Genomic DNA, 17,642 nt, shown 5'->3' on the forward strand with positions numbered 1-17,642 from the left:
TCAATGCCTGAACTAGAGAGTGGTCCTTGCAGTGTCTCCAGCTGTCTTTCCACATCTTTGATTACATCTCTTCTTGTCCCATAGACTTTTCCAGTTAGCTGAAGACATTCTTTAGCTGGTGTTAAATGCTTTTTATTTTCTTTTATATATATATATATATATATATATATTCTTATATATATATATATATTCCTTCATTTCTACTCTTTCCCATGAATAAATTTCAAGTAAAGCTAAACAGCAGTGATAATACAATATGAAAGTGTTCAAAATCATATGTGTATGAGTTAATTCCACTATAGTAACACTATTAGTAGCTCTATTGGTCAGTGGAAACAAGGGATACAACAGCTTTCTCAACATGGTGTTGCTTCTTCCCCCAGGAAGGGCTATTCTTCCACTTCTGTGCCACGTTGAATGAAACTAATTTGGGTGTCCTTCTCTCAGGACTTCAAGACAGAATTCTGTCACAAGTACACAACAAAAGTAGACAAGCAAACAAAACAGCAGTGGAAATGAGATGGGGAAAAATCTTGAACACAATCTTCCAGTAAATAGTTCAGTTTCTGTTAGAGAAGTCCTTTTTATACCTACAGAACTTACCATGGTTTAAAAGAGTGCATAAATTTGTAAGTAAGAAAGCCACAGCAAACCTCTATGTAGGTGGAAACCATATTAACACAGAAATTAGTTCATCAAATTTCAGTCAGTAGCACTGCATTGTGGAGAAGCTTTCCAACAGGTCCCAAGATAGACTCATGAAGTGGGGATTAGTCAGAGAACCAATCAATATACTGAGAGATGATTTTATTTGAATTAACTGAACTGGAATTCATCACTGTATGAAACAGCAAGTAGAACAAGTAAATAATGTGAAGCAGAAGGAAATTTCACAGAGCGGGCTTAGTAAGGATTGTGAGATTATTGTGAGTTACACTGGCAGTATCTACTGTTATCAATGCAACTACACCAAGACTGTTTCCATGAAGCAGTAGAATTATTTAGGTTAGTAGAGAAATGTTTATGGAAACAGTGTTCTCAGTGCAATTGCAACAACGATGCAAGTGCAGTATGAGCTACTGCAAATGCTTGCACTTGTTGCTCTGAGACAAGGTGAGAAAGAGAAAAGAGAACACACCTGTGAACAACAGAATGATCACATTACTATCTAACTCTCTGACACCCATGAGGGTGAGCTGAGGAAAGAAATAAAAGGTGGACCAAAAGCAAATATTTTCCTTCCTGTTATCAGCCCAGTTCTGCAGTATACGGCCTTTTACTTTTGTAACGTTCAAAAAAAAAACTGCTATGTTTATATATATATATATATATATATATATATATATATATGACTTTATTTGAGTATCCCAGGGTGTTCCAAAAGCATCCAGGTGTTATGCATTTGAACTTATGGATAGAGGTGAACACAACAAAAAACTCAGTCCAAGTTCTACTACCTATACTCAAGCTTACTGATATTTTAGTCCTTTGGTAACCTCTTTAACTTGGGGTTAAGAATATATTAAGCACATAGTTCCTTGCATGTTTTCTCTTTGCATGCAGTAATTAACCTCAAAAAGCTTACAGCTGCTAAACTGAGGGTCTTAATTTGGGCCTGTTGTGTTTATAAATGTTCATAATTCCTTACTGTTAATAATGTCTGTAAGTCTCTGAACATCATGACTTAGACTTATAAAATTTATCTTGTCTGTGAACAATGCAAAACATATGAAGAAACAGTAGAATACATGTGGAAAAAAAAATGACTGCCACATATCTATCTATCCATGCTGTCTTGTAAATTGAAGCAGCCTAGTTATGCATGAAAATTAACACTGGATGTGAGGCTATCATTATTATTCAAGTGTTCCCAACCCCAGGCAAAACCCTAAAAATTCCTGCCTGTGGCAGAGAAGTACCATGCTTAAATAAAATGAAACATATGAGATGAGGAACAGTAGTTTTAAGAAATAAAATTTAAAGAAAATGCAATGAATCAATAAAATAAACTCAGTGCTGCTTTGTAAAGTACAATGATGCAATGATGCAGACTGTGACTGCACATTAAGTTCTACTCATTGCCACTGTGATTTCACTACTATAGAAACCCTGTCCTAATAAATAAATAAATAAAATTGAACAGTCTAGTTTCCTGTTTCTCAGAGCATCTAGACCAATAATTCATCAGAGGACAATGATTAAATTTCTTGATAAGAAAAACTGTTTTCTTGGTCAACTAGTCAATATTTGTTCTAAGCACCAAATATGAAGGATTTTTCTCACAATGCTGTAAAATTATTTTCATTTGATTGCTATTATTTTTAAATCCCCTTATTTCTGGTCTCACTGCTACCCCAATGAAATTGTTTTGATGGACTAGAGCTGATTCATACAGTCCAAGTTCAAACCAAGTTGCCATTTAAATATGCTTTTGTGTTATTGGAAAGCAAATATGAAAGAGATACAGACTTCATGGACTTAAACATATTAATGTAGAGGAAAGAAGCCAAATAGAAAAGCTAATTTCAATTTTAAGCCTATACAAAAATACATGTAAATGTATAAATGTATAAAAAGGCATATTCTGGTTTAAGTGTAGGTCTTTCAGTCTTGCCCAGGTCTTTGTCACTAAAAAACAGAACAACACCTTATACCTGTCCTTAAAATGAAATTAAAACAGTCGTATTAAAAAGTATTATTGGATAAAACAAAGTCACCATTAAAATGCAGCACACATCAGTGGATGCATAAGTCAAGTATATTAGCAAAAAGAATGACTATACATCTAAGAAAAAAGAAAGCAAAACAAAGAAAGAAAATACACCAACGCTACTAATGCTGAAATGTTAGAAGAAAACTATAGAAGAGGTAGAATAACATTGTAAATTATGTTGTTTATAGAATATTAAAAGGAATCCAAGGATTTCTTGTGAAGAATTTTAGTTCAAGTTCCAGTTTAAGATTTATTTAATAGTTTGTACTACCATAACTACATGATTTAAATTGTAGTGCTGCATTTTGTCAGTAATAGTACAGTGGAAATGCATACATTTTTCCAAAGGGGGAAAGAATAAATACATACAGCCAAACATGATCTGTTAATATATGTATTTGATTATCAAAACAAATGGAGTAAGCTATACTATGTAGATGTGCTGTTACTGCTGCACTCATAACTTTAAGAAAAACACAGTCCCTCAAGATTTAAAATGCCAGACCCACAGATCTCTAGTGCTCATAACATCTTACAGTCATTACAAAAATTTAAGTGGAATTGCCAGCTGATTTTAACAATACGGTGTGCAAAGAACACACGCAGAGGAGGCAGATCCATTTATGTGCATCTACGTAGTGAGAGATGATAATAATTTTGCTTTAAGACCTTAAAATAACTGCAGTACCAGCTTGGAATACCTTAGATATTTTTAATATAATTGTGAGATTTTTTTTTTAATCAGTACGCCATATATAACAAAACATGGGACTACTCTTGGGTTCAGGACCTGACATAGTTACTTGAAAGCGTGAAATAAACTTTAGATCCAAAACCAGAAGTATGAGTTGAGATGCTGGTCAGTGGGTAAGCTCTACTACTGCCATGGTCCCATTAGTTTGTGCATCCTGTGCATAAAGCTGCTTTTCTTCAGCAAAACTCTCCAAATCGTGACAGGAATTAGAGTACCCCAGAACTGGAGAAGACAGAGAAAGGAGAAGACTGAGGATCGCCTCCACCACTCTGTTCCTGCCTTACATCCAGCGCATCTCCATATCACCGAGCATGAGCCACGACCCGAGAGGGGCTCTCCGGGCTTCCACACAACCGCTCTGGCTGAGGCCGAGCACAGCTCCACTGGGCAGTAATTAAGCGCAATTGACTGAGGACTTGAGCAGGCATGTCTGCAGCACTCCGGCCAGCCGGGGTGGAACCTGCAGCGAGCCCACCTTTCATTCAAAGCGCCGACGTGGGAACGGGCGCACGACCCCACCGAGGGTGCTGCGCGGTGGTGCGCGCAAGCTCCGCACCGTCCCCCGACGGCAGTGGGGCTCTGGGGGCACACGGCTCCCACCACCCCCGCCACCCTCGCCGTGTGACCGGTAGGACACATCCTGCCCGGCAGCGGAGAGGGGGACAGCGGCCGGCCGCAATCCGGCGCGGCGGGGGCCGGGGATGTGCGGTCCTCCCGGCGGAGCCCCCTGCCCTCGGGAGGGAGAGCATGCGGCTTGGATGCTTTGAACGGCGGGGAAATGTCCCAGCTTCGCCTCGGTCTGGGTACTTTTTCTGGCTGATTCGCGCCGCTGTGCACCTGTGGGCTCATTGGTGGTGCGCTCCTCCGCTGCCGGACCCCCCGAATGGGAGCTTCGGTGTCACCTCTTGGGGACCCCAGGCAAGATTGTGTGTCCTAGCTCGAATCAGTGCCTCAATAGTGTTGAAGCTTGGTTTAAAGCTTGCTTCTTCTTTCACCCTCTTTTCCCGAGGCTTTCCGCTCTCCCTCTTGCCGGTGCTTCCCATGCGGAAATGTTTAGTAGGCAGGAGGGACAAATACCCCCATCTTGTTTGTCATCCCCTGGTCACCTTGGACACCTCCAGGAATAAGGCTTAATGCCCTATTCTGAAAGCGATCGAGCTTCCTGCGTGGTGCTAGAGCATTGGGGGGAAAGGAGAGGCCGGGCCGACCCCCCCACTGCTCCCCGCCCTCCGGTGCAGGCCCAGCGGACAGGCTCGCTGTGCTGGGGAGAGGAGGGCCCGAAAATGCCGGGTCTGAGCGACTGGTAGCTCCTTTCGAGGGGTCCTATGGCCAAGCGCTGTGGAAGAAGGAGGAGAAAATAACAATAAAAATTGTAGGGACCTGCAGCTCAGTAGAATGCATCAAGGAAAGCTTCCCTCTATTGAATTTTATTATTATTATTATTATTATTATGAGGCACATAATCCCCGAGCTATGGTGCTTTCCGACGAATCTTCTAACAAGTGTTGCAGTTCACCACTGCGTGCGTAGTGTCTTGGAAACAAACAATGCAGTAGCTGGAAAACTTGGGGACGGAGGAGAAAGGTCAAGGGTAGAGGCTAGCCAGTTTTTTGCTGTCTTGGATGAAGAATCATAAATAATCAAAGGATTGTCATCAGCTGCACCGACCACAAGACTGGGGAAAAGGGGGAGAAAGAGGAAAAAAAAAAAAAAAAAAGGAAGAAGGCGACAGTTTTGCAGCTCTGACACCTTCCCGACCAGGACCTCTGGTGCGCACAGCCCTGCGGATGGGGCAGAGCCGCCCCGCGGAGCAGCTCCGCACCCGCGGAGCCAGGCGGTGTGCAGCCTCCCCGCTCCCCGGCGGCAGCCGGGAGTCCCCGCCGCCGCTCGTCGAGTCTCGCCGGCGCCGGCTTTTCGCTTCGAAATTCCCCCTGCGGAGCCGCCCGAGTCCCGATTCTCCATCCCTGCTCCCCACCCGCCGCGGCCCGGTGGTGCGCGTTACTTACGCGGGTTACTTGCGCGGGGCTCACTGCGGGAAGCCCGAGGGAGAGGGTGGGAACCCTGGCCACAGCGGGCTCGCCCACGGCTGGCTGAACCAAAGAGTTAAAATATAAAAGCGCAAAACGGTTTTTTTTATTTTTTATTTTTTAATATTAATGTTCTTATAACGGAAGTTCTTATCTGTGGGTTGCACTGTACTTGGCAAACAAGCCTTTTTACCTTTTAAACAAATAATTCATTAGGTAATTAAATTCAAGTGAGATTACTCTAATTAAATATACACTGCTGTTGAATCATAATTTCTATGTGGCCTAGTTAAAGATGAACGATCTCTTATTCTTGGAAAAAATAAAAAAAAAAAGCTTTAAAAGAATTCCCCAGTGACTGGAATAATAGATTTATACACCATCATACAGAGGTCATTTCAAGAAAGAAGAGACACCAAACACAACATAAAGGGACTTTTCATGTCTGGAGATACTAGAATTTCAGGTTTTATTGCTGCGAGTTCTATTAAAAGACTTTGTGGAACCTAGGAGGAAATCAAAATTATCTTTCAAAAGGCGATAAGTTATATAAATATGTGCACAAACAGAAGTGTGTCTCTGAAGGTATTAGTTCTGCATAATTTTAGATGAGTAGCTACTAGGCCTCAAAGGAAACAGTGCATCTTGAAATGCTCTGAAGGCTTACATTGGCCAAAATAAGGCAGGACTTCAGCAAAATTAGAAGTAACTTTGTAGCCAACGATGTGCTCTATGTCCTGGTTCCCTTTAATAGCGTTAGGCGTTCAAACCATAAAGACTAATCTGGAGAGTAGAAGTTCCTGCTCTCTGCTTTGATCTCCTTCCTCTTGGTTGTTTAAAGCTGACAGTTTGGCTGAATGGCATTCACTGCTTTCATTTGTAAGACATGAGTTTCCTAGTGTTCCAGAGCTAGCAGCTACACCTGTACTGCAGGAATTTACATTGCATTGCTCCAGGATGGCATTGATTTGGGACGGGTGAAATACAAACACAAACTAATTAAAAACTGCATAATGCAGCCCTACAGGAACAAGACAGAAAAACAAATAAATACAACTGCAGCTGGCAAGGCAATTGTGCCTCTGCCCCCAAGCAACAGTCTGGTGACATAAAATTATAAACCTTTAAAATCTCACATAATTGCCGTTGATCATTTCAGAGACAAAATGGAAATTATTTTGTTAATTAAGTTCAGATCCATAAAATATTCATAGGTAGGTAGACAGACGGATGGACAGATAGATATAGAGAAGTAGAAGATTCATTCTATAGATCTGTCAGCTTGTTTATATAGGCCTGTGTGCATAGCTTTAACAATTCATTTGCAAAACAGCTAAGGAAGGAAACATCTATGCATTCGCATTCAGAAATAAGTGCAAGTTGCAACCGAGGTGGACTGAGATAAAGGTTTAATAAAAAGTCACTGCCAGAATACTTGGGGAAAAAATCAATTTCTCTTAATTTGCTAAAATAGAGAGAGAGGGAAATTTCTTTTGTATTAATGTCCCCTCTCTCTGAATAACATAAGCCTAGTAAACGCCTTATTAGCTGTTACCTTGAATACAGTCAAATGCTTCCGCTGATCAGACTACGATTCCTCCCGGCGTTACCTACGTGCTCGCATTTAGGGGATTGGCCAGGTATCCCTGACTGCAACTTTGGATTTGTTTGGACAGACCAAAACATTCGTTTGCACGGTCAGAGGTCTGAAGACTGTTGTTGTTGTGAATTAAATTTACTAAAAGAGTGAGATTTTTTTATTATTTTTTATTTTTCTCTCCCACAGAATTGTTCATCAGATTGGGTGTGAAGGGGAGGGAGGGGGAACCTGGCGCTGCAGAGATACATCGCCTCTCCGCCTATAATTGTTTGACACATGCCCTGTTGTCACAAAGTGGGGTTGTTTCCCAGACCCTGCTGGAAAAAGGTGCAAAGTAATAATGAGTGTTTAACAAGGCTCATAAATCAGGGCTGATGAGAAGCGCTCGGGACGGACGCTCGGGGAAGACAGGGCCTGGCAGCGGGAGACCAGGGAGAGGAAACGAGCACGGCGGTAGTGCAGAGCGGGAGCAGCGCTACCCACACCCCAAAAAGTGCAAGCCGTAAAATACAGCGCGACCCCATGCTAGATCAGATATAATGCACTTAATGAAAACTCAGTCAACTGATCCAAATAGTCGACAGTCGGTGCATAATTATAAGCTAGGCAAGATATATTAAATTAATGGATTCAGTCCTGCACAGATGTATCATTAGAATGTATAGGATTGATACTTAACATGGTACAGTTATTTTAAAATTATACATTAACAAAAAAAAAAAAGTAAGAAAAAAAGGCAGTGTAACTACGTGGTAAGAACAGTGAGAAAATTAGCATCGTAAGGATAATCTATTTTTGGTAGGCTTTTTTTTTTTTTTTTTTTTCCCCTTCACGTTCTTTCCACAGGAAAGACCATTGACGCAGATTATTAACTAAAGAGATCATCTTAAATTTCTTCGTCTTATTACCGGTTCGAGCTAAAAATCAAGAGAGGATTTGCAGAAGAAATAGTTGCCAGGGTGTTTCAAAGCAGTCACAGAATTAAATGAAAACTTTTCTTCTTCTCGAGCCACAAACAAGGCGCTTTAGCGATTAAGCCTCCCTTTCTTTTGGTAGATCTTATTATCAACGCCGCATAAACCCCGAGTTTTGCTAGGCACACGTGTATCTGTATGCAGATATAGTGCACAAATGCGTGCATCTCTGTGGAAATCACACGGGTGAACTGTAACCTAATAAATGTCTGAACTCCATTCTCAAAGTGTGCTCTGCTTAGTATCTTATTCTTCCCATAGTTAGGTGTCTCCTTTCAACATCTCTGTCATCTCCATTTGAAGATATTTTCAGCGGTTTATCACTGCCATCTCCAGCCCTGCACATTTGCAGCAGGTTATCACAATTGCCAGTCCCCCCTGGCTGATGTGTTGTGTTGATTACCATCAGTGCCCTCAGATATTTGGTGCGGATTCCCAGCACTGCAATATCCACTCTTAGGACATCTGGAGCAGATCAAAATCACTGACTTCATTTTTCAGTAGAGTCAGCTTCACATATCCTCTTTGCAAACATACCCTTTAGTCAATTCCTGCAGAACCAGCCTTTAGTTAAAATTCGGCCAAGCAGCGACCCCTATGTCTGGATTTGCATTTCTTATCGGACACCTATCTAAACTGACTTGTTAATAATAAAAAGAAAATCTCTTGGCAGTGGATGCATCGCCTTAAGAAACTGGAAGGATCACACTGTCTTAGCAAACTCCTTCTCCGGAAAGGCTGTTTAAGGAGAAGTTTATCTGCCCAATGATCTCTGAATTATGCGAGCGTGGCCATTTAGGTCGATTTACTTTAAACAGTATACAATTTATTTTAAGCGATTACCTTAGGTATAATCACATTATACCCAGCGCTGCTATATATTTCTCTCCTGCTTGTTTTCAGATGCACATCCGCTCTCCAGTGGAAAGGTGACTCTGTTTTTCACTCTGAACTCAATTCCTTCCTTGCTACGTGACTCTTCAGCGTTTTAAAAGCGCTGTTCGGCTAATGAGTTGGCACCGCGTTCCTTTTTGTTAGATTTTGCCGAAAGTTAAGGAGACATTTGAACAACCACAGCACAGGTCTCGGAAAAAAAAAAATTAGAAAAAAGAGACGTTAAATATTTTTTTCCCCAAATTACGTTTAAAAAGACTTTTCCGAAAACACTGTTTTATTCAACCTCTTTAAAATTTCAAGCTAATTTATGGGTGGGGAGGGGGGCCAGTGATCACACCAATCTTTTGGACTGTTTAGGGTTTAGGGAAAGATTTTCCTGGTGCTTCTGGCAGCTGACGATGACGTTTGTAATTTTCCGTACACTTTCGTTCTTTCCGCACTTTCCTGATTAAGCTCCTGCTATAGGTCTTGTATGGGGGAAATAAACCCAAGATCTCCCAAACCTTCACTAAACTGATTTTCAAGCTAAGTAGCTTAGTGTAGCAGCTCTGGTCCCCCCTTACTTTCACACGGAGGAAAAAAATTTAAAAGGGCTTTGAAAGGTTGCATGCTAAAGTGACTTAATAAACTGTCAGAAAAATGGGCAATGTCCAATGCAGGAGCGGGAATTGCGTGGTGAGGAATTCGCATTTACTGATCAGAATTGTGCATAATTAATGGCTCTCGCAGGACCCTGCTCATCCTCGCGACGGGAACTTTGCAGATGAGAAACAAAGCTCTCCTCCCAGCCCTGCAACTTTCCCCCTCCACGGCGCGTTTCCTTCTTTTTTTTTTCTCTCTTAATTTTTCCCTTCCCATTTTGTCCTGTTTCCAAACCACTGTTCCAGGTAACCCGTACTTTTCTTTTTTTCTTCTTGTTATTTGATTTATTTCCACGCAAGGCGAACAATAGCAAAGTTCGCCCCGAAAAAAAGATGCTGCGCTGATAAAAAAGCAAGAGGGGCATTTTTTTTTTTTTCTTGAACCGATCTGAGCGGGATGGGGGCGGGTGGGGGAGGGGGTGACTCACATTTCTTAAGCCTCCAAGTGGAAACCTTTTTTCTGGATACACATTCCGCCCAGATCTAAAGCGCTAAGAAGATTTCAGCAGCGTCGGTGCCTTATCCCACCTTTATTTACCTGCAGCCCTTGTAACGTGACACTTCCCTTCGCAAAACACCGCGGCAGTTTCCAAGCCCCACTCAAGCTTTGTCACGGCCGTGGATTTTTGACTGAGGGTCGCTCTCCTGCTCGCAGGGTGAGATTTTGGAGCCGGGGGAGCGCGGGGAGGGGGGCGTATGGGGGGGTCCTCCTCTCCCTTTTCGCCATAAGGAGGGGAGAGATCACTGCTTCCAAGTGATAGGGGAAGGAAGTTGATCCAACTGTCAGGGTTGGAGAGGATTCCCGCAGCGCGGGGCGGGCAGGGCTGGCCGGGCTTACAGCCGCCCCACGGAGGCTTTGGGGGGCGGCAGGGGCTCCCCGCGGGACCCCCGCCGTGGGGCTGACCCCCACGCTCGGAGCGGGCGCGAAGCCCACGGAGGGGCGCCGACCCTCGGAGCTGGCTCCTGACCCGGGCTTTGGGAAAAAAGGACAGAGACACCCGCGCCCCCCTTCTTCGCTTTCTCCCTCCCCTACCCTTCGCTCCCCTCTCGCCCCCAGCCAAACACTCGCATCCCAAAAAGCAGCGGCCCTGCGCCGTGCCGGCCCCTTGAGGCAGGGAAAGAGGAGTTGGAGGAGCCGCCACCCCCGACCGGACCGCGGCGAGCCCGGCCACGTCAAGGGAGTTGGGGACATCCCGGGAAGGTCACGGTGACAAGTCATTCCCTCCGAGCCGGCCGAGTCCCGCGGTCCTTCGCAGAGGGGTCCTTTGTCTCCCGCTGCACCTTCCACCCGCCTCTCAGGGGCAAGGGGGGAGAGGAAGGAAAAAACAGCCCTGCCGCTAATCGCTGCTCTTAATGACGATGGTGGCAACAGACCGTTTGGGTCCTTGTACCTCCCCCCACCCCAACATCTCCCTTGGTCCCCGCTGAAAGGGGCGGTTTGGAAGTTGTGACAGTCCACACAAGCCCGCCAGGATCCCTCGGCTCAGGGGCGAGGGCTGGGGGGCTTCGGTGCCCCTCGGCATCCACGTCGCCCCTGTCCGTTTGCGGGATTATTTATCGCCGACATCCCGAGGATTGGCGCGATGCCTCTGTGAATTGCCTCTGAGAATTGCCCCCGAGCGTCAGTCGGTCGGCGGGGCATGAGGAGGAGAGAGGGGAAGGAAGGGCGGAGGGAATCGCTGCGGGTCCTTTTTTTTTTTTTTTTTCCTTTTTTCCTTTTATTTTTAAATAAAGATTTCTGTGAAGAACAGCTAGGAACCTTTTGACTTTTCAGCAAAGTTGTGTGTGTGCTTGGCTTTGTGGGTCGCTAGACATAGTTAGCATTTATTTATTTATTTATCTGGTTAGGTGGTGGGGAGGTTGCTCTTTTTTTTTTTTTTAGTGGTAAATTGTTACAAGTCGCCTGTCTACAGAGCCCCCTTTTTCTCTCACGCCCACTCTCGTTTGCTCCCGAGTCCAAAGACGACAAGGGGGACTCCATGCTAAAGGTGGAAAAAGCCGGCACCGCAGTTGTTTTTGTTAAAAGGGGACACACTAAGGCTGCGAAACAGCAAAACCCCAATGTTGGACAGCTGTAAAATCGTGTAGACAGGTTGTCATACAGCAGTGGGGGCTTTTCTGAAAGGAGTCCATTGCTAAACATTAAATACACACACAGCACAGCACAGCAGCTGCGCGGACACACGCGCACACACACACACACACACACGCACACGCACGCCAGGAGGAAAGTGGCCCGGGCTGAGCTGCGCACCACGTGCTGCACCGGGGGGGTTGGCGGGGGCGCGGGGCGGTGCTTGCAGCTCAAGTGGATGCCAATCAAAACATCAACTTCAAATTGTATCTGAAAGATCAGCCTAGGACCTAAGGGCAGACACATCAGTTGGAGCTCAATTGTTGATCAGATCACATCTAAGGGATTTAGGAGCACAGAAGAGCCGAGATTTGAGGAAAGACACCCCACTGAATCCTTCCACACTCCTCCTCCTCCTCCTCCACACCTAGGTTGCAATATCTCTCTGACAGAAAGAAATCAGAACGAAAAAAGAAAATTACCGGCTCGATTTCTGTTCTCTCGCCCTGCCTGACTCCAGTAAAGAGGGGGGGGGTGGGGGAGGAAGGAAAAAAAAAGAAAAAGAGAGAGAGAGAGAGAGACAGAGAAAGAAAGAGAGATCCAAAGAAGCCCGGGTTTGTTCCTCTCCCCTCCCCGGCTGTTCAAGTCTCCCTCCTCCCCTTTTCTTCCTTTTTTTTTTTTTTTTCCCTAATTCCTCCCCCCCCCCCCCCCCACCCCCACCCCTTTTTTTTTTTTATATTTCTGCCGCTTCTACCGCCGCCACCGCCAGTGCCGCCGCCGCCGCTGTGCCCGCGCCCCGGAGATGTCCTTCCCCCAGCTGGGCTACCCGCAGTATCTCAGCGCCAGCCAGGCGGTGTACGGGAGCGACCGGCCCGGGGTGCTGGCCGCCGCCGCCGCCGCCGCAGCCGCCGCCGCCGCCGCTTCGGGCCGGCCGGCGGGTGCCGAGCTGGGCAGCGGCTCGGCCGCTGTCACCTCGGTGCTGGGCATGTACGCGAGTCCCTACAGCGCCCCCAACTACAGCGCCTTCCTGCCCTACACCGCCGACCTCGGCCTCTTCTCCCAAATGGTGAGTGAGTACCGTCGCGCATCCTTCCTTCCTTCCTCCCCCCACCTTCCTATACCCAATTCCCCCGCGTCCCTTCGGGCCGCCGGGCCGCCGATGGAGGCAGGGGGAGGCTGCGGGGGGCTGAGGTCCGAGCTCTGCGGGGTGGCTGGAGGCCGCGGAGAGCGCGGCAGGAGCTGGGAATGGGGCGCAGGTCGGCCCCGCTGCCGCCGCCGGGCAAAACTCCTCCGAGTTTTGCTTCTCGGAGGGGGAAAACAGGGATCCTGCGCCCTAGAAACTCGGCTATTTCTTGTTGTTGTTGTTGCGGTTGGGGACGGGCGGTACTGGTGGTGCTGCTGTCTCGGTGGGCTCTCCAGCCCGCTGCTCTTCTCGTCGGGTCTTTTTCTTCCGCCCCGGGTTCCCCCCGAAAGGCCAAAGTGCGGTCTAGGTAGCCGCTACGTCCGTTTATTTTCGGGCATTTTCTTTAAGCTTTAAAAACAGTCCGCTCAGTTCCCTGAACTTTTCCCACTCTGATTATGGCGAGTATCGTAGACCGAATTTGCATCCAGCGAAGGAGGGCATCCACTTCCCATTATCCGTGTCGGGGCAGAAAGGCACATTGGCATTACCCCTAAATCAAATTACCGTTACCGTAGTTCTCCTCGCATTTTTTTTTTATCCCCGTCAGAATGTAATCGGTAAAAAGTGAAACATCTTTTATACTAACTGTTTTTCATCTCTGGTGTCGCTGAAACGTTTTCTTTTCGTGTCCGCAAATTTCTCAGTGGCGGTACGAATAGGTTCCACTTTATTTCTCAATGCCCCTCTTTCTCTCCCCTGAAACATAAAAGTGAGAATATTTATAACTAGGTGCATGCAAGGCATAACTTGGAGGGGTTTTTGATACATGTACATGTATACGTGCAGGCAGGCAGGCAGATAAGCTGTTGAACAAGGGTCAGCGCCTGAAAGCGGCTCATTTTGTGCTGCAAACATTTCCTACGAAGGCAGTTTTAACAGCACGCGTTCCCTACTTTTTTAACCTTGATTTTGGAAACGCAGTAAAAGTTGACACAGAAGCAATGAGTGATTTACAAGTGGCTTCTTCAAAAGAATTCCCAGCAGAGATCACTGAAATAATATCATTTCAGCAACAATAACAAAAGACAACGGAATAAAGGGGGTGCAGAAAGCCTACACTGTAACACATTATAAAAATTGCATCGGACTTCTCCCTATGTATAAGCTTTGCCTCTGAAATTCAAATACACGTTCGTTTATAAATGTTTGACAAAGTTAGATTAGTTTCTCTGGTGACATTTTTGAGAGGTTCATTTTTAAGGCTGACATAAAATTTCGCAAGATTAATACTATGAGTATATTTCTCGAATAGAAGAAAGCGACATTGTAGTAGGGAGGAAAAAAAAGAAAGAAAGAAAACGGCTTTAAATGTTAGATACTCAGCAACAGTTTCCTTTCCTACTTGCAAAGGTGTCCTGGTGTTTTATTACCGTAATTCACCGCGATGGTGATATTTTGAGATAAATTCTACGATTCCGAGCATTTGGAAATGAAGATCTAAAATATTAAGTTAATATCTGGGCTATTTGCGGTGATAATGAGGCCTAATGAGCTTGCTAGAAAGATAAAATGTTATTTAGCAAAACACCTGATGGGATAATTTGACTTGCTGTGTTTTACTACTGATGATAAAAAGAATATTGATTGCAAATAAATCACCGTCTCTAAACGCTTGTAAACAATTTGTGTTTGCTCTGCGCAGATCAAAGTAAAACTTATGAGATAAAGCATCTGCATATACATATTCTACAGTACACGGATCATCCTGCATTCCAGAGTTTAAAGGCTCTTGTAACACTTGGAAGTTAATATTTTACACCAGAATCCCGGAGTATTATTTGTGTGTGTGCTGGGGGGGAGGCTTGTGTGTGGAAAACCTCTCACATGAGACTTGTATTCGCGCTGAAGTTGTGCATTCGTCTCCCCAGCCTCATCTCATGCCAACTCCTTTTAAAGGCAGATCTGGGGCCAAATAAGAATGCTCTGAATACATCTGTAATATCCTCCTGTATATTTTGCAGATAAACGCAACGTTGTGCGCAGGCATTAGTTGGTAACTCTGGTGTAATACCTGCTTTCTCTGCCTGATATTTTCGAGCGCACAGTAAATTGTCTCATCGAGGCGAGTGTGAACTTGCTGCATTCCCACCGTTTGATTAGATTTGGTTGATTTGGTTTGGGGAGAAAACACGCATTATGTCTGGCAGACCCCAGCTGAGTCCCTCTCCTTTCCTTTCTCTTCAAGAAGGGGGGATCATTTGGGAATTCCTCTGCTTGATCTAAATGTGAAGAGCCTGGAGCAGGGAGGGCCGAATTTGACTGTGAAGCCCCTCTGCACCGCTCAAAGGCGTATTCCGGCTCCCGGAGTAGCCTATTCAGGTCTGTTAGAGACGCTAACGAGATAACTGATGTGCTTTTTCCTCTCCGTTTGTCTGAATGTGTTGCAGGGCTCCCAGTATGAGCTGAAAGATAATCCTGGTGTCCACCCTGCTACCTTTGCTGCCCACACTGCCCCCGGCTATTATCCCTATGGACAGTTCCAGTACGGGGACCCAGGGCGACCCAAAAATGCCACCCGGGAGAGCACCAGCACCCTCAAGGCCTGGCTCAATGAGCACCGCAAGAACCCCTATCCCACCAAGGGTGAGAAGATCATGCTGGCCATCATCACCAAGATGACCCTCACCCAGGTCTCCACTTGGTTCGCCAATGCCCGCCGGCGGCTCAAGAAGGAGAACAAGGTGACCTGGGGATCCCGGAGTAAGGACCAAGAAGATGCCAACCTCTTTGGCAGTGACAATGAGGGGGACCCCGAGAAGAATGAAGATGATGAGGAGATCGACCTGGAGAGCATAGACATAGACAAAATCGATGAGAACGACGGGGAGCAGAGCAACGAGGAAGAGGAGGAGAAGCCTGAGCTCCTGAGACAAAGCAGTGAAGAGGATCACTTGGAAAAAGACAAGGATTTGGCACTGTCAGGGTCTGAAGGGCTGAAACCCAAAGACGCGCTGGCCATGGTGAAGGAGGTCTCTGACAACAGCACACAAATCATCAGTCCCGGGGGACAGAGCAATTTGCAGATGCCATCTCACAGCAAACCCAAGATTTGGTCTTTGGCAGAGACGGCAACCAGCCCTGATGGTGGCCTGAAATCCTCCCCCCCTCCACCCCCTCCTCCCCAGGTTAACCACACTTCTCCACAGATACAGCATCCTGCTTTTCTCCCCAGCCATGGACTCTACACGTGCCAGATTGGCAAATTTCACAACTGGACAAATGGGGCTTTCCTCACACAGAGTTCCCTGCTAAATGTGAGGTCCTTTTTGGGAGTAAATCACCACCACGCTGCTCACCACAACCACCACCTCCAGGCCCAGCAACAGCCTTCTGTTTTAACAGCAACCCTGGGAGCCCTAAGTAGTGAAAAACCTTCAGAGAGGACCAGTCCCAGACACCTAGGTAATGCCCCAGGCAGCCGTCTTCCCTCCGCCCCACCACATGCACACCAACTTCTCGAGGGATGGTGTCAGATTCAGCCCCGGTGTAACTGACTGCTTTTAACGGTGTTACTGACAGTATAGCCTAGTGTTGAATTTTACTTGCAGCACGTTGGTTGTATGCATGAAGTCCATTTCATCTGGGCTATTACATTCTCACCCTATATGCCCATTAGACAATTTAAGAATGACAGGATAGGGCTGCAAAGCATACTCTTTGAGATTGGCTTTTCTTCCCTCCTTCCTGATGGTCAATGATGGTCCAAAACGTGGCAAGAAAAGCTTGTGTACTCCTTAAATATTGAAAATAAGTGAATACAACCATGCACTTGTGTAGTACGTATGCATGCACATGCAAACACTTACACCTACACGTGTCCTAACAAGTGGGGCAGAGGGAGGTGAGTTTTATGCACACTGTACAGATTTTTGTTGGTTTTATTCTAATTTTTTCTCTTGTTTTCTGTCTCCTTCTAGAAAGAGAAAATGTACCAAGAACTGAATCCCCACCTCAGCAGCTCAAATCGCCCTTACAGTCTGTCCGTGACAAGTGAGTTTGTTTGTTTGTTTTCACTGAAGGAATGTTACTTATGCGAAAACAGAGTGTTTGAATAATAAAGACTAATTATAACACCTAATCAGCACCATAATACTACATACAGAAAACAAGAACAACATAGAAGTTGCTGTAATCTTTTCAAAGTTAGGCTAAATTACAATTGTACGTAGCCAGACTTTAACTTTTCTGAAACTTAACAGACCTCAAAGATCTTGTGTTAATTACACTACTGACAAAGATTTCTGTGCAGTTAACTAATAGTGGGATATTATAGCAATAGACAGGCGATTATAGGAAAGGATTCTCTTTTTTTTTTTTAACTGAAAGATTGTTACGTCTTTTTTTTTTTTTTTCCCTTCCTCCCTTCCCCCCTGCAGCTCTTTGGCTCAGCAAGAGGGAACACCGAGAATTTTAACAGCTCTCCCTTCTGCTTGATTAAATGGTTTGCTGAAAAAAAAAAAAAATACAGAGACTGGTATTAAGGACAGAGAAAAAAAAAAAAGGAAATGATATAAACGACTCCCATCAATCTCTTTTTGCAATAAGGTGGTGCAAATCCATAAAAGCGATTACACAAATCTGTAGATGGATCCCCTTCTTCATTGTACCATTTCAAATCGTGTTATTCTAACCATTCTTGGGTTATTTGTTTGGTAAATGTTTCCCATGTGTTTGTGTTTTTTCTGTATATAGAGTGATTTCAGATTGTAAATAGCGCGTCAGCAAAACTTGTCTAAATCATATATTTTTGTCTAATAAACTAAATGAAATTATGAGCTC

The 17,642-nt window shown here is 45.2% G+C and overlaps 1 protein-coding gene across 1 annotated transcript; it reads left to right on the plus strand.

Moving 5' to 3' along the window:
- The first annotated feature begins 12,482 nt into the window (after positions 1 to 12,482).
- Positions 12,483 to 17,337, plus strand: IRX1 (iroquois homeobox 1). Its single transcript, XM_035550600.1, has 4 exons — positions 12,483 to 12,746; positions 15,251 to 16,265; positions 16,781 to 16,853; positions 17,240 to 17,337. The coding sequence occupies exons 1-4, from the start codon at positions 12,483 to 12,485 to the stop codon at positions 17,295 to 17,297; spliced, it is 1,410 nt and encodes a 469-aa protein (XP_035406493.1). The 3' UTR covers positions 17,298 to 17,337.
- Positions 17,338 to 17,642: the final 305 nt, after the last annotated feature.

This window comes from Cygnus atratus, chromosome 2 (assembly GCF_013377495.2).
Source record: "Cygnus atratus isolate AKBS03 ecotype Queensland, Australia chromosome 2, CAtr_DNAZoo_HiC_assembly, whole genome shotgun sequence".
Lineage (NCBI taxonomy): Eukaryota > Metazoa > Chordata > Aves > Anseriformes > Anatidae > Cygnus > Cygnus atratus.